This window comes from Macroventuria anomochaeta (genome assembly GCF_010093625.1).
Source record: "Macroventuria anomochaeta strain CBS 525.71 unplaced genomic scaffold BU25scaffold_57, whole genome shotgun sequence".
Lineage (NCBI taxonomy): Eukaryota > Fungi > Ascomycota > Dothideomycetes > Pleosporales > Didymellaceae > Macroventuria > Macroventuria anomochaeta.
In genome coordinates this window covers 6,683-30,464 of record NW_022985418.1, presented here as the reverse complement: position 1 = coordinate 30,464, position 23,782 = coordinate 6,683, and the positions used below count along the sequence as shown (strand labels likewise).

Here is a 23,782-nt window from a genome sequence, read left to right as displayed (position 1 = left end):
TCTACACCCTTATCTCCAACAAGCCTGAACCATCCTTCCACCAATCCTTCCATCTCAGAGAGCAGTTGGTATCCCCAGCTGGCCCCCTCTCACATCTTTAGAGCGTGGATCTTTCACAGCTGAGCGAAGCAATGACTTGGCTTTAAGCCATACAGGTTCTCCAGAGTTGCTTATTTGAATTGCTTGGGGTTCTGGAGTTGTAGGCTTCTGAGTTGTGAAGCGGTGGAGTATAATGTCACTGTTTTGTGGCCATATACCTGTGGCAGAGATGGACTTCAATACCAACGTTTTGGTGAAAGTTTGAGTCCATGCCTTCCAGAATAGGTTGAAGAAGTTGCTCTTTTTAATTGGGGCTTTGCCTTGAGTCTTCTGGTTTCGGATATCAAGCTCCTTTGTGTAGTTTTGAGCCAGAGGCTTGAAACAAACTACATCCAATGGCTGTAAAGTATGTGTAGCGTGTGGAGGAAATACCATGACTAGGATCTTGTGGCTATCACAGTAGTCCAAAAAGTCCTTTGTTACATGGCTCCCATGGCCATCAATGATAAGTAACCTCCACTTTCTCCAAGCTTTGGGTTGAGTATAGCGCTCAAATACCTGTTCAAGCCAGGTCAACCCTAAGTCATTGTTTGTCCATCCATTTGGAGATGTTGTGAAGTGTACAGAGTGTTGTTTTGGGTCAATATCCTTCACCCATGATGCTTGAACTGCCTGGCCAGTTGCTGCAAATACAATGCCTGGAGGAAGGACTGTACCATCAGCACAGACTGTAGCCAATAGCGTCACCCACTCGCTGTTGTTGTTGTGTTGACTCTGCTTGAACTGCTTCTTGTTGTACAGCTTCTTATCAAAGACTCTCTTGCTCCTGCCTGTGACTCCAATAGCAAAGCCCTTCTCATCCATATTGTATGTGTTTTCAGCTTCCACTTGATATTCCCCCATTTTGCGGTGCAAAAGCTCAAAGTATAAGCTGTATTTTGCACCAGAATCAGCCTTATGGCGAGCCATCTCCATGGGGGTGGTCCAGGCTGTGATGAGCGTATCTTTGTTGCGGTTGAGAAAGCGTGTAATTGTCACGGTATCCTGTCCAGATCCCCTGACAATATCCGGATCCGCTCCGTACTGTCCCTGACCGTACGCACCAAATCCCCAGCGTCCTTACACGCCTCCAAAGCGGACGTACAACCTCTGTTCACCTCTGGAGCGGGCCTGTAACCTCTGAAGCGGGAGTATTAGAATTCTGCAAGCCCTGCTCTGGGACTTGCAACCCCGATACCTATCCAACTCAGTTCCAATTATTAACTGGTAACCAAACGAACCCACACGTAAGTATATAGACTATTGCTGGTAGAGTTCTGTTTGGTACACAACGACTTGTACCTACTTAGATACCGTACTGTGAGAGGGGGCCAGCTAGGGATACCAACTGCTCTCTGAGATGGAAGGATTGGTGGAAGGATGGTTCAGGCTTGTTGGAGATAAGGGTGTAGAGGAGACCAAGTGTGGGGATACCACAAGTGGTAAAAAGGATAAGTGATAAAGAAGGGATCAAGTGTGGGAATACCACAGAGGATCAGTGAGGAGTGAGTTGAGGAAGGAATTGTTGAGGTGAATTGAAGGAGTGGATTGAGTTTTTGAATTGCAAGCATGAGTTATCTGAGCAGGAGGGCAGGCTGCCTTTATAGACAGACTGCTGGCTCCTGGAATGTTCTAGATACATTGGCATTTGTAATCATTTGTAATCATTTGTCAGCATTTGTCAGCAACTGGAAGATTCTGTGTTGTTCCATGATGTTCCATGAGGTTCCATGAGGTTCCATGATGTTCCATGAGGTTCCATGATGTTCCATGGGATTCCATGGGGTTCCATGAGGTTCCATGGGATTCCATGAGGTTCCATGAGGTTCCATGATGTTCCATGAGGTGTGACTGGGTGGATTGTTATTGGCTGCAAGCCATGTCAGGATGACACGTACGTAGTAATTGATTTAGACTCCTAGCGAGTCCTAAAGGGCCTACTCGTAGCATCTTTGTGACAGTAATCCAGCTATCACCAGGCCCATAACCAAGTATTGGGACTGCAAAATTCTTGATCATTTGCCTTGTAGGCATAAGATGTCGCTCTGTGAGTGTTCTGATGTAATCCACAAGCTCTGCTTCATTGCGTGGGTGCATGGCACGCCGATTGAGTCCTTCTTCTGCACGGGATGCATGAATGCCTTGGTCTTTCCGTGACAACGTAGATCGCCACACCCCATGTTTTTTAGCCAACTTTGTATATGAAATATCTTCATCTGAATCTGCTGCGTCTAGTTCTGCAAGGGCAGCTTCAATCGTCATGGTGGTGTTGAGTTATGGTGGGTGCAAACAGGGGATGGAATTATGGTGGGGTGCGCATTGACTGAACAGGTGCGTTGAGTGCACGGACACGGTACTGTAACGTGTTTCCCCACCAAGCGGCCACCCCTCACCAACATCGTGACTATTACAGGCTATTACAGCTATGCCACAACAGTGCGCAAGAACGTACTATAGCCTACAGTACTATTCAGAAGTGTTGCTATCATCTAGATCTACAATTTCTACAGTACAGGTTTGCGTGTTGTGGCCAGTCTTGCCACAACATCTGCAGTGCCTCTCTGTTGCGATTTGTGCCTTAAGCAAAGCTCGTAGGCACTATTTGATGGGTTCCTGGGGATGAGCAGAGGTACAGAAAGCCGTAGGGGTTGACAGTCACCTAAGCAAGGCTTGGGTGGTCAGGGGTAGACTATCCGGGCAAGGCAGTAGTAGCCTTTGTAATAGTCAAGGTAATAGCCATCTAGCCAGAGACCGTGATGACTGGTTGCAATGAGTAGTACAGAGTATACTGTCTGGCTCAAGAGCAAGTGAGATTCCAATAACAAAGTTGATTGACAAGGTTGAACACAATGCCATAAGGGCAGCGTGTCTACTTGCTATATACATGAGCAGAGGATTGCTCAGATTGCTTGGTGCTGAGTATACTGACCGTGCCAAGTATACTTCTTGCAATAGCGTCTTTGTTCAGGGCTCATTGATGATTGTATGGATGGCTGTGTCAAAGCTTGACCTCCTTAGTACGCATTCTGAACCTGTCTACCCAGTGCTTGCCTTCAGATCCTTCACCATGCTCAGCAAGTAGATCATTAGCCATTTCTTGTACCATAGTCCTTGTGGTGCCTATCCCTTGTGCATCTAGGTCAAGTATACGTGTGACTATTGCCTCCTCTTCTGTCTTGCTCAGCCTGCTTGAGTTGGGCTGTGTAACAATGTAGAGCCCCATTGCGCCAAATGGCCAAAAAGTACATCAATATCAGCAGAACTGCTGATATTGGACTCTGTATCTAATATATAGGCATAGTGCAAGGCACCTCCTTACAGGCTGACAGTTGTGTTGTGCAGGCCTTCTGTTACGTTGAGCTCACAGCGTAGTTTGGGGGATGTTAAATGCCTTAGATGCGTGTTTTGTACTGTCAGGCACAGTAGCTTTTGTAGCCTGAACAGCAAGGTATAGCGTGCCTTTGTTGTAGGCTGATTGCGTGTTGCTGTGAGGGCTTGGCTCGGTCCCACCTGAGCTACACCGACCAAAAAGGTACAGAGACCCAATAGATATGGGTACTGGGAACCGAACAGTATATACCCGTGACAGTTGCGTTGTGGTGGCATTGTTGTAATAGCCTGTAATAGTTGCAATGTTGGTGAGGGGTGGCCGCTCGGTGGGGAAACACGTTAATACTTTTCTATTCTTACAGAGATGCTTTCGCTAAGCATACATCCACAGATTATGCAGTAAGGGCAATTACCGCGAGCTTCTAGCTGTCTGCCTCCTAACACTCGCCTCCTCAACCACCTTCAGTGGCCGCTTCAGCACGACAGGCCCCTTAACAACCGGTCTCCTAATCGCACCCCTAGGACCAGTAACAGCCGCCTTCTCCTCCTTGATCTCCCTATTCGTCTGCCCCTTAATCCTCATAGCAACCTCCTCCCACACACCCGGCACCCCTGTCTTCGCCGTGAACATCTTGCCCTCCTTGACAAAGAACTTGTATCTTGGTTCGGCGGCGACTTCCAGCATTCGTCTCCATATACCCTTCTCGCGCTGTTTCTGCGCCCAGTCTTCCGTTTTCGGGATCTCAATGTTTGCGAGACGGAACTTCATAGGTGGTAAAGCGCGAAGCTCGTGGAGGAAAGCAGTGGTGTTCTTGCGAAAGGGGAAGATGCGGAGCGTTACGAATTCCAGCTTAGTGTTGGCGGTGGTGGATGCGTTGGCAGGGATGTTCAGACTGCGAGCGAAGTTCATCAGGTTATGGCGTGAGCGGCGGGCGTGCTCGGGGATCTGGAGGAAGACTTGGTGTACGAAAGGTGCGGTCACGTAGGCCATAGTTAAGGTGGGGATCGTGCCGAGAACGCCAACTGGTGTATGTCAGTTTACGAACAAAACAAGAACGTAGTTTCACGACGTCGGGCTTGTATTGAAAGAGATAGAAGGTGGCAGCCGTTAATATATGCCATATTCAAGAAGTCGGATTGTTGGGTGTTAAGGTGACCAACATGGATAGCAGGGTCAAGTATGAGATCTCGGAGTAAGTTGAAAGGACGAGGTGAGAAGGGCAAAGCCTGGGTGATAAGAAGATGTAGAACGGAAGAAATCAGGGATGAAGAGGGCAGTTCGAAATAGCGCACATGCGCAGATATGCAAAAGGTTGGAGATAGGATGGACATGAGATGAGATATTCTTACCCAGAATAGCCTGTGCTTTCCTCAGATTAGGGTCAGGTTGGTTCTCGTTATTCCATAAAGGCGGTACAGCGAAGACGAGCGTTGTTCCAAATTGCAGCAATGCCATGGCTTTCCAGAAGGACACCCATGTTGTGCGCGTGTCGCCAGCATCATAGATCAACAACCTCGACTTGTACACTATACAGCATCAGCATCAACTTCACCAACCATCTCGGATTTCTTCGTTGAGGTACTCACTCCGATCTTTCCCTACATTCTTAGCTGCTGCACGTAGGGTTGGCGAAGTGGAAAATTTCCGCAGACAACTCCTGCAGAGAAGCTGAGCTATTCTCAGCTTAGGGACCTGCTGTGCATTCCGCGCCCATGGTGCTGAGCCTTTGAAGGCAGCCGAGAGTGTTAGGAGTCGCGGCTGCATCTCAACTGATGTTTGATTGTTCTCTGACGGAGGGACGCGTGAGGAAGGAGGCTCGGCTAGACTTGCCCCTGAAGCACGCTGTCACATGATGGGTCTTGGACCCTGGAAATTGGCGTGGGGTGTGACCACGATTCAGTACTCTTGGGTGCTCGTACTTGTCATCAACATGCTCATTGCTTGGTCGGAGGCTTTTGTATGATTTCGTTTGGACGTGCGAGGGTCTGATGTGAGCCAATTGCCATCATGTTGTTCGCTTTTGTGCTGCTGTCGCTCGTTTCGTTCCTCCCCCTCGGTCTTGCCTACCATGATCTCAGCGACGATACCCTTAGGAGTCTACCCGGCCCGGGCGACGACTTTAATATCAAGACGGGAGCGCTGCTAGCACCGATCTTGCGACCCCGAGTATCTGGTACCGAAGGCAATGCGGCCGTGCGACAACACTTCATCGACTTCTTCAAGACGAATCTTCCAGAATGGCGCATCGAGCTGCACAACTCGACTTTCACTACACCAGTGAGCAAAGGGAAGGAGGTACCTTTTGTCAACCTCATTGTGACACGCGACCCGCCTGGGACCAGCGAGGGCGATGTCTCGCGCCTGGCATTGGTAGCCCACTACGACAGCAAGCTCACGCCGAAGGGCTTCATTGGCGCAACGGACAGTGCAGCGCCATGCGCCATGCTACTGCATGCTGCGCGCACACTTGACGCAGCACTAACGAAGAAATGGGCGACTGAAGCGGGCGATGATCTAGACGTGGAGCACAAGGGTGTGCAGATACTGTTGCTTGACGGCGAAGAGGCCTTCCATAGCTGGACTGACACAGACAGTCTGTATGGCGCACGGTAAGTATATGCACAAGCTGAAGATTCATCACGAGTTGCTGACTTGGTACAGTGCTCTAGCCGAAGACTGGGAAGCCTCCTTCCACACCGCCGCTTCGACGTACCGCACGCCCCTCGACTCGATGGAGCTCTTCCTTCTGCTCGATCTGCTAGGCTCCGCCGGTCCCCACGTGCCATCATACTTCAAGACCACCCACTGGGCATACAAGCACATGGCGAGTGTCGAGGATCGTTTGCGCAAGTTGAAGCTCATGAGGTCCTCGCCCAACCACCCTGAGCGCATGGCGAGGCGCGAGAACAAGAAGCCACGCGCCGAGCCCCATTTCTTGTATGAAGAGAACAAGGCCGAGAACTCCTTCATTGGCGGCTTCGTGCAGGATGATCATGTTCCCTTCATGGCTAGGGGCGTGGAGATCCTACACATCATTCCATCGCCGTTCCCACGAGTGTGGCATGAGATCGCGGACGACGGAGAGCATTTGGATATGGACACAGTAGAGGATTGGGCGAAGATAGTCACTGCATTCGCAGCAGAGTGGATGGAGTTGGAAGGCTTCTTTGACGTCAAAGCAGAGAAGCGGCGGTTAGCAGAGAAATCGGAATTGTAAGTAGCTTTCAACAATCGAACTGGCTTCGAGTTAACACTGTGCAGTGAGATACTCTAACTTACGACCATACGAAACACATCTAATGCCTGTCAAGGACGACGTTGCTACCTAACATAGCCTTGCACGCATCATTCAGCTAATGAACAGGGTCAACAAAGAAAGCCAAAAACGACTTTCGCCGTCGCGACAATATCCTTTGTAATTTGATGCCATCTACAATACCAGCTACAATGCCGAGACAAAGGGTCTCGAAACTCGATCGAGGGTCTCAGACAGCTATGTTTGTTGCACTACACCATTAAGGCTCTAGCAATCGCACGGCCACGCTTGACCTTAGACTAGCACCATCAGCTGGCATGCTATACGTTCCTAGCTTACTGGAGTGATTCTACTCAACGCAGCAGGTGGATATCGAACCTCGCAATCGATTCGAAATGGCGCCTCAGCGTCGACGAGGCAGCAAGCACGCCGTAAAGGACGAGGATCTGACTCACACAAAGTACGACGATTATAGCCACGAACAGCTGCTCGTAGCGGTCAAAGAGGCTGGCTGCTGTGTCAAGGATGACAAGAAGAGCGTTGTGGCAAGGAAGCTCGCTGATCACGATCGAAACCTGCAGAACGCAGAGCGGAGAGCGGTGCAAGAGCGAAAGGAGAAGGAGGAGAGAAGACAGCAAGAGATTAAGGACGCTGCCAAAGCGCAGAAGGATCGGCGAAAGGCAAGAGCAAAGCGCAACAAGGAAAAGGGTAGAAGGCGGGAATGTGAAGAAGATGTCAGCTCAAACTCTGAGGACACCGCTGATGCGGACGTGGAAGATAGGCATGATGCACATAAGCTCACAGTTACAGGCGGCAAGGCGCTTAGCGACGAGACCTGGGAAGACACATGCTCCGACACTACGGTCAATTCTGAGAACCCACCCATTATGCCAGACTGTAAGCGGCGGTTGTTCGAATGGTCATATATCACCATGCCACCGGTGACCGCGCCTCCGCACGCCTGTTCTAAGGACTTCTCAATGCAGCTTACTTACGCACTTCTGAAAGTCATCACGACACAAAGCTGCGAGAAGATCACACTGCTGGGGCAAAAAGATCCGGCGGGCGTCGACACAGATTACGTGCCTGTTCTTGACCCACTCACTCGCTCTGCTGCGCGGCATGGACACATGACCGGCCTCCTAGCTTATGCGACCATCGAGTGTGCTACGTCTTGGGCAGCTCGCAGTATCGTTCAGGGCTGGAATGGGCGCATGTACTTCTCTCTCTCTCCTTACAATGATGCTAAGGATATGCGGCTCGACGCTGTGTATCGCAAACGGTACAACGAACAGTCGAAGCTTCTGCACACAACACCAGGGATCACAGATCTCCAAATCGACCGCAAGTGCAGATTTTCTCAACGACTGGCTAACAAGCGCAAAGCAGTTCTCGAAGTGTATGAGGCGTGCAAGTGGAGGCCACTGGCTGTAAGCTACATGCCGGCCTACCTTGATTGGGAGAAAGGCATTGATTTTGCTTCTCTCGAGGATTTCAACAAGCCGATCGACAACTTGTACTACGTCCGTGATCCTGGCTGTGATCTCCCGCACTACTATTTTTGGGCCAGGAAGAGCGAGTGGACTGACTCTACGACTTTAAATCCAAGCTGGAGCCCTGAGGCGTTCAAGCAGCAAGGTACTGTCGGTAAAGCAGTGGATGCATACACACGGATGGCACCAACACAACTCAGAGTCAAGAAGCTCACACCGGTGCCTCCACTTCGCTACGACTTGCCCAATTCCTCAGATCCTGTTACCTTACCTTCAAACATCGAGCGCGACATTTACACGCACGGTCTATCCGCGACTCTCACAAAATACAAAGCCTTTGCTACCTCGGTTGACAAAGGAGAAGCATGGGCCGTCTTCACACGAAAACTGCCAGTGCTGTAATCTAGCGGTGAACTGCCCAGTGCACCGCCAGTCACACCAGCAATGGGTATGTGTGTAGTAGAGAAAATCGCTGCGCTGATGTGTGGGTGCGAGGTTCTGCCTTGTACTGGCGCAGAGAGCTGGACGAGGGACGACGATGCGCTCTGGGGTGTCGTTACCCGTGTAGACGATGAAGATGTTGGGATGTGTGAAGATGATGCCGCCGAAGAACGACAGGACCTTCCTCGCTCGTCGTCAGGTAGCAAGGATGAAGTTGAAGATAGAGTGCAAGCTCTCCACCGCCGCGATAATATGGACATCATGATGCACCCAAAAGAGAAGCGCGTATGGGCCTGGCTTGACAACATCAGCTCCATGTACTCGCCGCGTATAGTACTGCCCTCTCCAATCGCCACTTCATCGAAGACTGAAATAAATGGCGGACCCATCTCCCCACTGGATATAAACAACACTGCCATGAGGCCCATCTGTCCGTTCTGCAACACAGACTGGCAAACCATGAAGGACTTCGAGAAGGCAGAGCATATGCTGTCCCATTCGCACATGGAGCTCAAACACGCCACTACAGCGGCGTCAAGGATTGATGCTATGGGGGTTGGTGTCAAGCGGAGGCACAGTTTCTTGAGTGTAAGGACATTGCGGAGTTATCATGTTAATCAGGGGAAGGGGAAGATGATGTTAAAGGCAGATTCGGCTGCTTCCCTGCTTGAGCACTGGACGAATTTCGGGGGAGAGGATAGTCCATTTACGGGGGAGTATAGGAGGGCGAAACAGGGAAGGGCGCTAGAGAGGAGGGGGAGTGCGGTTTGGGATCAAGATGGGGAAGAGGAGGATGTGAGAGAGTGGTTTGGTGATGACGAGGAAGAGGACAAGAGGCTGGGATCGAGGACGAAACGAGTCTCTCAAGCCGGTGGGGAAAGACATCGTTTCGTTTGAAAAGTGATGCGTTCGCCGGCAGGTAACGCGTGGGTGTTGGGTCGGTAGGGGCAATACAATCGTTTGCGAAATGTACGACCCGCCTGAATTTTGGCACAGTCGCTGTATGTACCACAGTATAGCATGCAGGGCACATACGTGAGTGGTTAATTGTCTTGGTTCCCTAAAGTATCCTACGTTCTGCCTTGCGTCCTGTCACCCAGACTGTCACCCATCCTATCAACCAGCCTTAGCTAGCCACTCAGAAGCTCTCGCCCACCTGTGACGTATGCTTGGTGATATTGAGCCAAAATCCAGGGGGTTTCGTACATTTCGCAAGGCGCCGATAATGGTTGTAGACTGTGGCGATCAAATGAGGATGCAAAACAGACTCCTTGAAGGAGAGCTGCGGACATAGTTTAGAGTGGAGTTCGACGGTTGACGAAGAGGTGGAGTTCAAGTCTTGCGACGATGAGTCACCGATGTGAGTCACCAGTTAACAGTTAAGATGGCTCGATTTCAGTCGATCGCTTTGGTTTGATTGTCTGTTGTTGTAAGTAAGTAATCCTGGGCCGATAACACCGATCTCCTCAAGATCGTTCGAAATGAGAGTGGATGCGAAGTCAAAACTGGCCAAAGTGATCATGGCAGAAACAACTGAGAGGTGAAATGTAGAAGTCAGTTCTACGTCCTTGGGAGGAAGAGAAAACCTCGGTATGGCCAGCCTGGCATGAAAGCCATTCAGTTCGATACAAAAGCAGATGATATCCCTTACCAAGCATCCAGAAACCTAATGAACTCGGAATGCGCTGCTCTGGCTGACCGTTGTCTCTTGGAACTACGAAATTAACAGTGTCCCAAACAAGATAAATGCTCCAAACCTCACTTGACCTCGTTAGACCACATCGAAATGAACATCGAAAGGCCGTGGCTACAGACCGTCTGCATCAAGATACATTGTGCTCCACCACAAGTACGGTCCATCTAGTCGACAAGAACACAGCAGCCTCGCAAAAGTAATTTTGATGGCCTCCAGTCTCGAACAAAGCTGGGCCTATGGAACTCAGCTGTACCTAGCCGGAGGCTGTAAGCCACATGGCGCTGTCGATGCTATGCTAGCGGAAACGTAGATGCCTGAAAGCTTAACAGGTCAGTGAGGGTTGTTTAAAAAATTACTTCCCGCAAACGTGGAAATGATCTCCGATATTGAGCAAGACGCAGCTCAGAGCTGAGTGCTATCAACAAACTGTCGGCCTTTGAGAATGAAAGAATCTCCACCTGCGCCAGGATCTGTTTTCTCCCACAACCTGTAGCGGGAATCGGTGAGTTCTCCGGGATGCTGCTGATGTACGCCTTGCAGAAGATGATGGGTCTCAGTCATCAAAGCTCTCTCCAAGCGAGATGCAACCATAGGAGGTGTGATCCCAACGGGGCTTATTGAATAGCTGGATATACTTCCGTCTTGCGTCTGTGGACCTTCTCGAACACCCCTAGTACCGAGCACTTGTCCCGGCACTTCCACACTCACCTCTGGTACACTTGCGGTACTCTCCAAGATGCAGCCTCGCCCACATCTCACCTCCCCAGGGCTTGACCACGCCTCTTGTCATTGCCCTCACCACCGCATTGTTCCCAAACAAATCCAACCGTATGGAAAGCGCCATGAGACCAGACCTGACTGCCGGAGATCACGATGGCGCCAGCCAATAGGATGCGCCGCGTTCAGCCTGATCTTGGTACGCTACCGCAGTGCTACCGCACGCCACCGTGCGCGCCGCTGGCCGGTGCGGTAAGTGACGTGCGGCTCTTCCAAATCACAGATACGCAGAGTCAGGTAGGTTTCGGGAAGTAGTGTCGCAAGTTCGCACGGTGTTGAGCGATGCAAAGGTGAGAGAACAAAGGCTTTGTTCGCGGGTGAAGGAACAGAACGCAACACCTGAACATCGACTTTGGCAGATTCGAAGACACGATATTATCGATTTGACACGATATTATCGAATCAATAGTTGAGTAAACATGGGCATCTTAGCGGCAGTTAAATGCATCCCAACGCTCTGTCACCTCACCTGTGTTCAACAGCCGAAACCCTCGCACGTTGGGTCTTCAAATCCTGGCACCCTGGCCGCTGTGTCCTCAAAGCAGACGAAACCCCGTCCCCACTTGCTCTTCTCCACGAGTCGCGTCCACTTCATTCCCAGACAGCCCAGACAGGGCTGTGGAAGCGTGCAACCGACGTTCAGTGCTTGGGAAGCGCGGGTCCGTGTGAGCGCACGTTCTGTGGTGCAGGCTCGTCAGAAATACCGATTTGAGGGCGTCCCCGGCTGTGCCTGAATGTCAGGTTCGCTGCGCCGTGATCAGCCGGGCCCTTGCACGCCCAAAAAGCGTGGGATGATCGCTACTATTCCTCCGAAGCAGTCGGGACGGCGAGGTCAGCCACTCATCCGTTACCATTGTATTGCTGGGGTGCGATTGCGTGTTCTCGTTCCTGAATCCTGAGGCTCCGCTGCGTTCCGCGAATGGATGCAGGATTCAGGATGTCGAAGTTAAACGCGCGTATGAAGTCGAAACGGCTATCTAGCCTCTATGACTCATACAGGGACATCGTGGGACACGACGCGGAGACTGCACGCGGGAGAAACATGCCGGCAGTTGATGTAGGATTGATGGGTGTTTCGATGGGCGATGCAATTGCTGTCCCTCGAGAGTTCAACTTCCGATAGTCCTTGTTGATACATGCGCAGCCAATCGGTAATGTACAGTTGCAAGTTAGCAAAGTATCCTTCTGCGAACTTTGTTGTGGTATTTCTTGTGCCTCATGACCGGTAGGTGTTGTCCTCTGCGGGTTGCTTGCAAACTGCAATTGATGTTCGTTATTTGACACATGTCGGCACGCCTGAATTGCTTGCATTAAGTGCTTGCATGTGCCCTCCACATGTCAGGCCGCATCAGGTAGGTGGGCTGTTGAGCGCAATTTACTACTTCAATATTGCGTCTGAATCTGGACGTTCGATCTGTAGCGGTGTGTATGATATATACCAGGTTTTGAATAGCGATAGACGTCGCTTGTTCCTGATACAGGTCAGTGTGAGGAGAGGGAGGTAGTGATGCATGCGTGAGTGATGTTCCCAGATCTGAGGAGTGGATGATGCTGGGGCGATGCGCTCACACGGAGCTGGCAGATTGGGTCGAGGCTTGAAGTGATTGAACATTAAGTATGGGGTATATTTGTGTCGTAATCGTAAAACAGCATTAAATTATGTGAAGCCCTGCCCTCGGGAAGCTATCGACGCTCTCTCCTCGTCGACCCAGAAAGTTCTCGAAACCATAATGTGCATCTGGTCTTCGCTGCTATTTCTCGAGCTCTTGAGCCTCAAACTCCTCTCACTTTCATTGTCAGCCCTCACTTGGCTCTTTGTCATGCTCTGAGGTCCATTGCCATTGAACCAGTTCGGTGACTTGGGGAAGCTCGAATCCTTTGCAAGAGAGTCGTCTGATATTCGTGTTTCTTTAACGTTGGACAAATTGTACATGTCGAGGTCGTTCTTGCTTCCTTTGCGTCTGCTGCTGAGCATCTGACTGGCGGGTGGGGTCTGTAGGCCGTAGTTTGAAGGTCGTGGTTGAGTAGGGCGCGTCGAGAGACCGAGTTGGTGCATAACAAGAGAAAAGAGAGGACGAAGAGTTGCAAGACTACCAGCGGTAATGGCGAGGCCTTGTTCGACCGTAGACCAGATGGCGATATCGAGTGTATCCCCTTGTTAACGTTAGCAACAACGCCGCGTGATAAGACATTGAGTTACTTACAAAGAAAGTCAGGCGAGTTGAGCTTTGGAAGGAAAGGTAGTCGTGCAATAACGGCAGCGCTGGCAACGCAGCCCATGGTAAGGAGTGGAATTAGGGCAATCTTTGTCCTCCTCTTCAGCTGAAGGTTCCAAACTAGAAAAGCTGGGAGCAAAGCAAAAGTGAAATCGGCAATGATGCTGAAGATACTGTAAACGAAACCGAGAGCAATGATGACGGTGTTGTTGATGCAAGTTCCATCCTCGAGGCTCTTCGCCCAGAAATACCTGATGGGGTGACACTGAAAGAGTGTGACGAAGAAGAAAGCCGTGCAGGCGAAGGTTGAGACGAACATGGCGGCGTAGATGATCCAGGTGTGAATACGTTTGACAGAGATGCGTAGCAGGAAGCAACCGATAGAGATCTTGGACAAGATCATAGAGCAGCAGTAGAAGAGGTAGCAGTAGAACCAGCACTTTCGCGCCTTCTCGACCTGCCAGTCCTCAAGATCCCGGTGATGGCGGCCAGTACCGTAGTATGCTCCTATTGTCGAGGAAACAATGTATCCGATGAAGAAAAGCTGTGTATGGTTAGCGACTGCGAACATAGAATCAGCCCAGGACTACTCACTGTTGAGGCAACCATGAGCCAGTCATCGACACCAAACGCTTTTACCATCTTCACTCGAACGATACATCGTAACGCGTTCGCAATGATAGCCGTAGCCACGAAAGCAATGTTCACTCCGATAAGTTCGGGTCCACGGTCAGGGATCGCCATGATGTAGTCTGGTGGAGGTTGCCTTTCGCATGGACCTTGAAGAAGAGGAGAACCCCAGAGCCAGACCTGTTTACCAAAAGGGTCAGGTCGATTCTATATCTTGACAGAGGTGGACCTCGACCGCGGCCCTCTGCGACTTGCCACGTTAAGTGGATCCATCAATGGTTCTGAACATGTAGGACCCGGCCGTTTCAGGGAGTAATATCTACCCCAAAAAGGGTCTCTTCCGCGCATCCTTACTGACGAGCCTGGGAGCCAGTCTTTAGGACATGGCTGTTGCTGGGTTCCCAGAAGCTATGGCACTATTGCAGTTGCATAAACCTAGGATATCCCGTTGCTGACGTTCACTGCTCAGCGGAGGCCATTCACGACCTCCGGAGTCACGGACGGCGACATTCTTAGTGGCCGAGGTACCTTCTAGCAGGTATTCTAGCTGCAAGGCACACGGCAGGGCAAATGCAGGCAAGATGCAGGCCGACTCACAGAACCAAACTTAAATCTAACCAGCCGCGGAAAGAACGGTCGAGCCACCCAAAATGGTAATGCGCTAGGAGGAAGGCACGGAAGCAGCTTTCAGCGGAAGTTACGGCTCCACGTGCTGACCTGACAGCTAAGTCTGAAATTCTGTACTAGCGTCCATCACCCGAGCTTTGTTCGCCTACGTTTTTTCTACTACGCTGTGAAGGCATGAATCACGCGAGCAACTGTCCCCTCTCAGATTCGCTGGTTACGCTTCCTATGTCGACTTCGCGGGAGCTTGCGTGCATGGCCAGCAGTTTCATGCCATCCAAGACTTCAGACATCTAGATCCTTGGAACGAACACCAACCTCTGCTTTGCCGCCGCCGTGCAAACTCACGCCGACGATGCCTGTACAGTATTGCTTCAATATTTCACATGAATGAGAACATTTATTCTCCGATAATCCTTCCCCTTTTGATGCGCCTCTATCGCCAGGATAGCCATAATGTACCTGCATACGGAATACAGCGAGCATGCCACGCAGGACGACGACAGCTGCGTTTTCGAGCCGGTTGCTGCAGCCAAAACCTTCTGTCAGCCACGTAGTGCACGAGCCCTGATTGGCCTGACGTACCAAAATCGATCGTGAGACTAGGCGACCTACGAAGTTTGCGAAGACGCTAGTACGTCTCCCGGCTACATGAGGCAGCGGCTCTACCGCTATTACAAGGCCGCCTTTGTTAAGGTTGTTCCAGCACGCGGACCGCCGCACCTGAATGCTTCAGTATTTGTGTGAGCTACGCACGCTCAACCAATGTTTCGTGATTCAGGTTTCGCTCTACGGCAATTGTTTGGAGCTTATGGATGAGGCACGTCTCTTAAATAACGTCACGGAGCTTCCGAACTTGTCCGTAAAGCGTCATGTTCGATCTATCAAAGCGCGAAGTTGAGTTTTGCAGGCTGCTCGACGCTGTCACGAACAAAGAGGTGGAGCTTTGTCCTGAGTCGGCCGAGCATTCGCCAAAACCTTGTGGTATAGATGACGACGAACATGATCATCTTGTGTGGAGCGAAGATACGATCAGTGGAGTGCGCGATACTGTGAGGACCAGCAGTTCCCATCGATAATCGACTCGTACCAGAGATCGACTGGCTGTCGATTCTCTGTGACAAAACGAATGTACGATCCGCGATACGTCTCTACGACAACTTCGTTCCGCAGATATGTATCTATGCGCTCATAATTCAGCATTTTGAGTGAATTGCAAATCATGGTTGACGCTGCATAGATCAAATCCCTGCTTAAGGTTTATGCCGTCCCGTCTGCCACAATTGAAGGAGTTTAGAGCTTCCTCCGTTCCCCAAGAAGACAGAATCCAGTTCCCTGCAGCATGCCCGGGCAAACTCTCCGCATACTTTGGCGTTGCGCAGCTAAATGCTTATTTGTAACCTCGTCCTTGTTCACCAGGATGGACATTTAGATGCCCGCAAGGATGAGTACATCTCAACTGTTTCGACATGAACTCTACACCACCTCACTTCTAGAGACTGGCTTTTGCAGCAAACCTGTTTTTGACTATACTTAGCCCTCACTTCTTACACTAGAATCACTCGGCACACGACAATTGTGGAAGACGATATGCACGATGATATGTTTCCGACCGTTGTATTTCATACGAGGTCAAGCCACGCCGATCACGGTTTGCTATCACGAGCTTTGATGCGACACTTGATTATCGACATTGTCTGCAGAAGTCCCATGTCGCATCACAATATTCCCTCTTCCGTTTTTATCAAGATAGGTTCCGCAACCTGGAAAGAGTAACCACTTCGACACTGACACAGTTCCGGCAACATCCGCTCTTCAGGTCTCCAAACTGGCGAGTACAATCAACACAACGCAGGTTCAGGAGCTTCCACTGCTCTGGCAGCTCATATGTCGATCGCTGTATTGGTTCTCTATGTCCCGGATTCTCAGTCTTCTGTCTGCATTCGATTCTTGGAGAATTGCCCAGACGCTTTACCTGCATACCAGCACAACGCTCCGGCCCATGCTGCACTCAGCAATCAGACTGCAACCAGTCAAGTCGGTCGTTCTTCGCAGCAGGTCGCGCGTATCGCGATCCGAATCCTTTAAGAAACCCCTTAATCGGGAGGAGAGGTTCACAATGTTGGCAGACGTCAAGATCAGGTTATGCTGCAACTTCCTCGTCAAGCAGCAGTACCTGTAAGTATCTGCTACTTGCAGGACTATTGTCTACCGGGTTTGTACGACATGGCAACTGCATGCGACCCTGATCCCCACGGATGCAGGATCCCTGCGCGTATCACATGCTACGCTTTCCACAGCTGCCCGTTCCAGCGCGTCTGGATTGCTATAGGCTCACTATCCTCCCAAGATTGAGCCAGGCGAACTGCTTGTTTGCCAACGGCTTCGGCGCCATGTTACCGGACGCTGGCATGTTTCAATGAGCTGCAGCATCTGCCGACGACTACCGAGGGACGTTTCGACCTGGACATACGATGTACATCGAGTGATCAGGCTCTGAGACCTGCAAGACTGGTTTCCGTACTTTCCATCCCTGGCAGCCAAACAAGTAGGTGAACTTGCATTTGACGATTGAAAGTAGGACCTCTTCCATTCTGCCATCTTCCTCGATCCTGGCTGCGCCAGCTACAGTCCAGCCTCACACCTGCACCTTCACTGATCACCCACAGTGTCTTACTGAATACGCTTACCTCGGTTACTTCTCTGCGCCCGCCACAGTATTCAACAAACAGATCTTCCTGAAAGCTCTGCTCACTTCACAGCCATCATCCTTAGCCATGATCATGATGGGAAGCGCAACGGCCCATGGCCCCACTTCGATCCCGCCGTGACAATCAGGTATACCTGTATGGTAACTGTGGCAATGCACCTACTGAAGCATTTGTTTTCAAGGACATGACAAGGAGCTATCGGCTCCAACGGCCTACGTTCCTGATGAACCGAATGAGTAGACATCTGCACCTGATCCCCATGTGAACAGATTAAACTGGGGTTCAGCAAACTCGCCAGAGTTCAGAGACGTGATGCCAAATGCTTTCAGTGAGATACTTTCGAAGTACCACCACTCAGGCTGATCACTTGGACACAATAGAGTTAGGTAGGCTTGACCCCAGACACAACATTCACCACAAACTTATGCCAGAGACGATCTGAAATCCCACACTGGTATTGTCTGCTAATCTACCAGGTTGAGTTCCGTTAATTCTTCTTCCAGCCTTGGATGAAATCTCTACCGATCACCGATCAAGGGCACACACTCCGCTTCAAGCCTCGGAGCCTTTCCACCATGAATACTGCAGCTCAATACTCTGCACGAACTGCATTCTCGTCGCAGCCACAACCATTGTACCCTGGGCCCTGTGCATACAGCAAGCCAGACCCGCACCGTCGATCTTCAGGCTCGGCCAGATCCTTCCGCGCGCCACATTCAGGTCGCCCTTGCTATAACACGCCTCTTCCTATGGGGGATTGATGGCATCGATGCAACTTCACGGAACAACAGGTATCGACCTCGGAGACATACAAACATCGTACGATATTGCGGCGCTCGGGACAGTGAGGCTGGCGCTCGGAGCAATGTGCTAGACGAGTGAAGAACAGGACGAAGTCATTAAAGCCACCCTCATAAAATTTGACAGCTTCACTGGTTCTCAATGGACTGAAAGCTCTGCCGTGATCAAGTTGTAGGCAGCCATCTTGTTTGCATACATACCAGCAGTCTCAACGCTTGATACCGGATGCATACTTTGCGTGGTCACTTTTTTTCTTGCTGACGGTTCAAGGCCAAAATGTCGGTATGTCGCCCTTGACATGTGGGCGCACGTGAAGACCTTTGAATTTTGCATCTGGAGACCGCCCGCCGTAGCCCCGAGCACTCCCTATCCCGTTGTTTTACATGTGGACGAGCTACGGGTGATAATATTGCAGCTCGTACGTTGCTGACAAGAGCTCTTCAGCATACATCCACTCTCTGGCAGGAACGAGTGCGCACGAAGAGGTCGACGGCGTAGAAGAAGAACTTGAACTCGGTCAATGATCAACTGATACTGATACATTGTAGCTCGACTGTACGGCTAGCAAGTGCATGTCGCTAAACGCACCGTGAGCCTCTCCATAAGTCACAACGATGGGCATTGTTCGCCGTTAATTGCAAGTAAGAGCTCTCAACATGAGCTTCTCATGTCCTAGTATGACTGACAGACAATGTGGTATACTGAGGCTCGTCTAATCCAATCCAGAAAACTGGAGGATACCATGTCCCTTCTGCTGCTTGCCCTTGTTCCTCTTCCTCTTCTTGCGCTTGCTCTGCTGCTCTTCGTCGCTGCTATCGTCCATGTCCTCATCACTGTCCTTATCCTCATCACTCTCGTGATCCCGCTTCGTCTCTCTCTCGCCCTCCTCTGCTTCCTCCTCATCGTCATCAGTGGCACCTAGTGCACCCTTCTCGCCCCAGACCTTGACTGTCTTTCCGCCACCACTGATCATCCTGCCTGTAACATCAAAGCCTAACCCGATCACTCCCTCTTGCGCCAGTTCATCGTGCTTCAGCGTTGCAATGACCTTGTTCTGCCCAATCTTGACAAAGCACAAGTCACCGTTGCCCAGGCCAACAGCTACGATCTTACCGCCTGGTCCTACACCCGCAGGTAGCAGGGCAAGCGCATCTAAGCTCTCGCCGCCTCCCTTGGAGCGGTCGACGGTGATGCGCTCGTCTTGGTCGTCCCAGACACCGCGCTCCCAGAGCGTGAGCACGCCATTTCCTCCACCAACCAGCACCTTCTCGCCCACATTCGAGCCCTTCTTTGACAGTCCAGACACGATGATGGAACTGAGCAGCTCTTCTTCCTGGTCTTCGGAGCGCACCATGACGCCTCTTCGCAGATCAGTTACGGCTAATGTGCTGCCGCCGGTTGTGACCCATTGCTTGCTGAACCCGCTTGTGCTTGCTTCTGAGGGAGGGAGGGGCGTGAGAGAGGAGATGTAGTCGTCGTGGGGACGGTGTGTGGCTTGCGGCTTGGGCGATTTCTTTGTGCCGAGGTCGCGCATATCGTAGATGTGCAGGGCGGACGAGTCGGTTGCGAGGATGAGGGACTGGGGGGAGAGGGCGTGGACGAGAGTGGGCGCGTCGATGCCGCCGTTGGCGCTGCTGAGGTCAGTATATCGTCCGGGTACTGCATCGTGACCGTGTAGGCGTACGGGTCAAGGGGGACAGCAATCTTGGCTGTGACCTGCCCAGTAGTCGAGTCCGCGACCTTCACGATGCCGTCGGTGCCAGCCGAATACAACTGCGAGCCGTCGACGCTGAAGCCAAGCGTCCTGCAGCTTCCCTTGTGTCGCCGCGTCTTCCATACTGTGTCGATGTGCCCAAATCCGCTCTCCGAAGCTAGAGTCGCCTCATGGTCGCTGTCGTCGCCGGCGCTGCCTGGCAGCCTGTAGGTCTGCACGTGCCCTGACGCGAGACCTACTGCGACAACGGGCTCTTCTGGGTGAATCGCCTGTGCGAACAGATCATAGTCGAGCGGAATGGCGCACACATTCTCGAACATATTGGCGGCGGCGGTGCAGGTGTCGTCGCCGTCAAAGAGCGCTCTGCGCCAGCTTCATCCACACATCTTTTCTGTGGAGCGAGCTTGCGCAGGCCAGGTCGAGCCGAACCATCTTGGCAGGTACCACCTCCACCACCACGGAACAACCCCACCTTGTGTCTGTGCTACAGTATATCTGCACATGCTTTCGATCACGACGTGCCGTGGACCGGGTTGCTGGTGGTTGGCCGCGTGGGTTATGGCTTCCACAGCTGCATCCTTCAGAGCCTCCCTTCCCAATCACATCCTCTTGTCAGACCACGCATCTTCACGAATATCGACAAATTTCTTCCGTCCCATCATCACCAGCACAACCGATATCTCGACCCACGGTGACCCTGAAAGACGGTGGTGATGTGGATGCGTGGTACCTCGAACGGCAGTATGTCCGGATCACGTTTCCTAGTGATTGGCTGTCAACCTCACCCATGTCCGCGGAGGGCAAGCCTTCGCCAACGGCTGTACAGACGGAGGAACAGCGTCGAATTCGAGCATGCTCATAAGAGAGCTCATGGAGCTTCCATTGTTGACATCGCCATTCTCTCCGTACAACACCACGCTCGTCGAGATGATTGCGTCATCGCTCCTCTACGGCCTTCTGGCCGCTGCCTCCATGGTCGATGCCGCTTCGCAAAAGAAGCAGATCAAGTACGAGGTCGTCACGGGTATCTTTCAACAAGACGACAACAGCACTGATCCTAGCACCTTCAACTTCATCGACTCCAACTTTGGCCTGATCAACCGCACATACCCCAGCGACCCCAAGAGTCCGGACAGCAAGTATGCTACACAATGGCAGCGCCTCAACAAGTACATCAAAAGCCTGAACAAGGAGAAGAAGACCCGTTACTCCCTGCTCTTCCTCGGTCGTCACGGCGAGGGCTTCCATAACGCCGCTGAGACATACTTCGGCACCCCAGCATGGAACTGCTACTGGTCTGAACTGGACGGCAACGGCACTGTCACCTGGGCCGACGCGAAGCTCACTCAAGACGGTATCAAGCAGGCCCAAGACGTGAACACTTTCTGGAAGCACCTGATCAACGACGAGAAGATCACTCCTCCCGAGTCGTACTACACCAGCCCTCTGTACCGCTGCCTCGACACCGCTAAGATTACTTTCTCAAACCTGACTCTGCCGAAGAAGTCACCCTTCGTGCCAACCATCAAGGAGTTCCTACGCGAGGGCATCAGCGCGCACACCTGTGACCGTCGCAGCAACAAGACGTACATCCACCAGAACTTTCCCAGCTACAAGTTCGAGAAGGGCTTTCCCGAGAACGACCCGTACTGGAAGGAGCTTATGGCCGAGCCTTCGGCTGACCAGGACATCCGTTCCAAGGCCGTGCTTGACGACATCTTCAGCAACGACGATAGCACGTACATCTCGGTTACTTCTCACTCCGGAGAGATCAGTAGCTTGCTGCGAGGTATGTGTCATAGACGACAATGGAACATGAGGACAGCAGCTAACACAACAACAGTCCTCGGCCACCGCGTCTTCAAGCTCGCTACTGGTGCTGCGATACCTGTTCTGGTCAAGCAGACCACGCTTAGTGGTGATGCGCCCGCAACGACTACTGTGCCCTGGAACTCTCAAGCTACGTGCACTGCGCCGCCGACAATTCGCGATTCGAGCTGCAATGACTGCTCGTGCTGTCTCTAGATGGACCGTATAGTACAATGTAAAGATCTCAGCCCAGCAGGTTTAATGAAGTGTTTACGTGCAGGATTTCCGCACTGAATTGTCATCCTTCTGTGTCTTTCGATACCTTTGACTAATCTATGCAAGTGGCTATCGAGACTCACACGTAGCCGATATCCGGACGCTGTAAGTACACCATTACGCAGGCGGAGTCAACACATCCACATATACTCGATAGGTCAACGTAGCCTCGAGTCTTCCTCACCTTCAACGAACCACTTGATCCAAGTCGCCTCAGCTTATTCCATCGCTTATCAACTAGCGGGTATATGGTGGCGAAACATGTGGAGAGAACTAACGTGGAATGTTTGTACAGCCGGTTCGCCGCTATTTGGAGGAAGTGACACGCAACGCGGCCCACCAGGGCAGCGATCAGGATCGTTCACAGGTGACTTGGATTGCCCTTCTCGACTCTACTCTACTGAATTTCACAGCGTCACCCTGGTCCTGGGCTAGTGTCAAAGGTCACCTCAAGAACCTCAACCTTCAGAAAGATGAAAGAGTAGAAGATATAGCAAGCGTCGTGCAAAAAGTGGACTGCCGTGCCGAACCACAAGAACCACAGGTCATATCCTCTGCCTACTCAGGCATCTCTGCGTTTACGAGGCTTCTTCAAAGACGCAAACGCATGTCTATGGGACGATGAACTTGAGGGCCCACTTCGCCTATGGGTTACCCTCAAGGAGCCGGAAAAACCTAGAAAGCGAATGCATCTCAAAAAGAGAATGGTTGGACAACCTACTAGCTGAAGAGTTCCCGTTTGCAACAGACTCAGCTGATGCATTGTCGCTGCAGCGAGAAGTGGCGAGGGCAGGCCTCCCAACCCAGGAATCCTCTGGTATGGGAAGCATCCGGGCGGTGACAGCCGATCGGTTCAGTATCGCGTTCAATGTGATCAAAGGTCATAGTCTCAGGGATACTGTTAGTCCAACCAACCAATCAATCAATCAATCAATAATCAAGATTTCTATCTGTCGTTCTATTCTACCAACACATCCTGTGGATAGGTGGCCTTGCTTAGCAAGGCCTTGTTGGGCACCCTTTGGTCTCCCAGTGGAGACAGTTTGGTACAGGAGGGTTCACCTCAGCTTCTGGTTGTATCTCTTACATTGTATCCCTTACAATATATAGTCCACCAGGTCCTGCTCGTTGACGAGCATCGTACCATGCTTGTTGACAAGCTTGTCACGTGGGCCTGCTTGAACCCATCAGGCACCCACCAGGTGGCCTTGTTGTGCTGCACCTTCCCCCAGGTCCCCATGTTTGGTTGGTGGTTACTTATTGCTCTGCCGTCCTATCGCAGGACATAGGATTGTAACATATCCCACACTTGATCCCTTCTTCATCTTCTATCCTTCTATCACTTGTGGTATTTCCCTGCTTAGTCTCTTCTACACCCCTATCTCCAACAAGCCTGAATCTTCCTTCCACCAATACATCTATCTCAAGGAGCAGTTGATATCCCCAGCTAGGCCCCCAGCGTGTCTACTTGCTGTATACATGAGCAGAGGATTGCTCAGATTGCTTGGTTTGCTTGGTACTGAGTATACTGATTGTACCAAGTATACTGATTGTACCGAGTATACTGCTCGTGTTGAGTATACTGACCGTGCCAAGTATACTGCTCGTACCAAGTATACCGATTGCACTGAGTATACTGCTTGTGTTGAGTATACTGACTGTGGCAAGTATATTGATTGTACTGAGTATTGCCAACACGGCTGTTACGATCCTACGCCCCACGATAGGACGACAAGCAATAAGTAACCGCCAACCAAACACGGAGGCCTGGGGGAAGGCGCAGCAGGACAAGGCCGCCCGGCCGGCGCCTAGGGGATTGCTCTCAGCCGAGCTGACACACGTGACAGAGCTCGTCAACGAGCAAGGTCACGTGAGTGCTCGTCAACGAGCATGACGTGATGCTCGTCAACGAACATGGTACGATGCTCG

At 51.5% G+C, this 23,782-nt stretch overlaps 10 protein-coding genes across 10 annotated transcripts; 5 read left to right on the top strand and 5 right to left on the bottom strand.

Moving 5' to 3' along the window:
* Nucleotides 1-78: 78 nt before the first annotated feature.
* On the bottom strand, nt 79-2,340 carry BU25DRAFT_443848 (uncharacterized protein; the record flags this gene model as incomplete). Its single annotated transcript, XM_033709387.1, has 3 exons — nt 79-597; nt 791-1,083; nt 2,020-2,340. The coding sequence occupies 3 exons, from the start codon at nt 2,338-2,340 to the stop codon at nt 519-521; spliced, it is 693 nt and encodes a 230-aa protein (XP_033555484.1). The 3' UTR covers nt 79-518.
* Nucleotides 169-456, bottom strand: BU25DRAFT_311756 (uncharacterized protein; the record flags this gene model as incomplete). The annotated part of the gene is made up of 1 exon (XM_033702144.1): nt 169-456. A coding segment is annotated over one exon (288 nt), but the record flags the coding sequence as incomplete, so codon positions are not given.
* Nucleotides 2,341-3,763: 1,423 nt separating the features above from the next.
* BU25DRAFT_416201 (uncharacterized protein) lies at nt 3,764-5,190 on the bottom strand. Its single transcript, XM_033707724.1, has 3 exons — nt 4,996-5,190; nt 4,759-4,935; nt 3,764-4,431 (listed from the first exon to the last, which is right to left on the bottom strand). Exons 1-3 carry the CDS (start codon nt 5,171-5,173, stop codon nt 3,818-3,820), a joined length of 969 nt encoding a protein of 322 aa, XP_033555483.1. The 5' UTR covers nt 5,174-5,190; the 3' UTR covers nt 3,764-3,817.
* Nucleotides 5,191-5,416: 226 nt separating this feature from the next.
* Nucleotides 5,417-6,683, top strand: BU25DRAFT_463776 (uncharacterized protein; the record flags this gene model as incomplete). Its single annotated transcript, XM_033710630.1, has 3 exons — nt 5,417-6,018; nt 6,071-6,622; nt 6,671-6,683. The coding sequence occupies 3 exons, from the start codon at nt 5,417-5,419 to the stop codon at nt 6,681-6,683; spliced, it is 1,167 nt and encodes a 388-aa protein (XP_033555482.1).
* Nucleotides 6,684-6,872: 189 nt separating this feature from the next.
* Nucleotides 6,873-8,952, top strand: BU25DRAFT_239676 (uncharacterized protein). The gene has a single exon (XM_033701507.1). It carries the CDS (start codon nt 7,061-7,063, stop codon nt 8,558-8,560), a length of 1,500 nt encoding a protein of 499 aa, XP_033555481.1. The 5' UTR covers nt 6,873-7,060; the 3' UTR covers nt 8,561-8,952.
* On the top strand, nt 8,603-9,496 carry BU25DRAFT_463774 (uncharacterized protein; the record flags this gene model as incomplete). The annotated part of the gene is made up of 1 exon (XM_033710629.1): nt 8,603-9,496. One exon carries the CDS (start codon nt 8,603-8,605, stop codon nt 9,494-9,496), a length of 894 nt encoding a protein of 297 aa, XP_033555480.1.
* A 2,357-nt stretch (nt 9,497-11,853) lies between these two features.
* Nucleotides 11,854-12,232, top strand: BU25DRAFT_416197 (uncharacterized protein). The gene has a single exon (XM_033707723.1). The coding sequence runs from the start codon at nt 12,010-12,012 to the stop codon at nt 12,193-12,195; it is 186 nt and encodes a 61-aa protein (XP_033555479.1). The 5' UTR covers nt 11,854-12,009; the 3' UTR covers nt 12,196-12,232.
* Nucleotides 12,233-12,729: 497 nt separating this feature from the next.
* BU25DRAFT_443845 (uncharacterized protein) lies at nt 12,730-14,079 on the bottom strand (the record flags this gene model as incomplete). Its single annotated transcript, XM_033709386.1, has 3 exons — nt 13,883-14,079; nt 13,277-13,832; nt 12,730-13,226 (listed from the first exon to the last, which is right to left on the bottom strand). The coding sequence occupies exons 1-3, from the start codon at nt 14,030-14,032 to the stop codon at nt 12,730-12,732; spliced, it is 1,203 nt and encodes a 400-aa protein (XP_033555478.1). The 5' UTR covers nt 14,033-14,079.
* A 4,602-nt stretch (nt 14,080-18,681) lies between these two features.
* Nucleotides 18,682-20,354, bottom strand: BU25DRAFT_239652 (WD domain-containing protein). The gene is made up of 2 exons (XM_033701506.1): nt 19,739-20,354; nt 18,682-19,685 (listed from the first exon to the last, which is right to left on the bottom strand). The coding sequence occupies exons 1-2, from the start codon at nt 20,086-20,088 to the stop codon at nt 18,767-18,769; spliced, it is 1,269 nt and encodes a 422-aa protein (XP_033555477.1). The 5' UTR covers nt 20,089-20,354; the 3' UTR covers nt 18,682-18,766.
* A 341-nt stretch (nt 20,355-20,695) lies between these two features.
* On the top strand, nt 20,696-21,793 carry BU25DRAFT_426563 (phosphoglycerate mutase-like protein; the record flags this gene model as incomplete). Its single annotated transcript, XM_033708428.1, has 2 exons — nt 20,696-21,557; nt 21,612-21,793. The coding sequence occupies 2 exons, from the start codon at nt 20,696-20,698 to the stop codon at nt 21,791-21,793; spliced, it is 1,044 nt and encodes a 347-aa protein (XP_033555476.1).
* Nucleotides 21,794-23,782: the final 1,989 nt, after the last annotated feature.

Coding starts and splice junctions, on each gene's coding strand:
- BU25DRAFT_416201 (XM_033707724.1), bottom strand. CDS start 5,173: ATGCAGCCGCGACTCCTAACACTCTCGGCTGCCTTCAAAGGCTCAGCA. Junction 4,936..4,995: donor GAATGTAGGGAAAGATCGGA/GTGAGTACCTCA, acceptor GATGCTGTATAG/TGTACAAGTCGAGGTTGTTG. Junction 4,432..4,758: donor GAAAGCACAGGCTATTCTGG/GTAAGAATATCT, acceptor GACATACACCAG/TTGGCGTTCTCGGCACGATC.
- BU25DRAFT_239676 (XM_033701507.1), top strand. CDS start 7,061: ATGGCGCCTCAGCGTCGACGAGGCAGCAAGCACGCCGTAAAGGACGAG.
- BU25DRAFT_416197 (XM_033707723.1), top strand. CDS start 12,010: ATGTCGAAGTTAAACGCGCGTATGAAGTCGAAACGGCTATCTAGCCTC.
- BU25DRAFT_239652 (XM_033701506.1), bottom strand. CDS start 20,088: ATGTTCGAGAATGTGTGCGCCATTCCGCTCGACTATGATCTGTTCGCA. Junction 19,686..19,738: donor ATTGCTGTCCCCCTTGACCC/GTACGCCTACAC, acceptor TGACCTCAGCAG/CGCCAACGGCGGCATCGACG.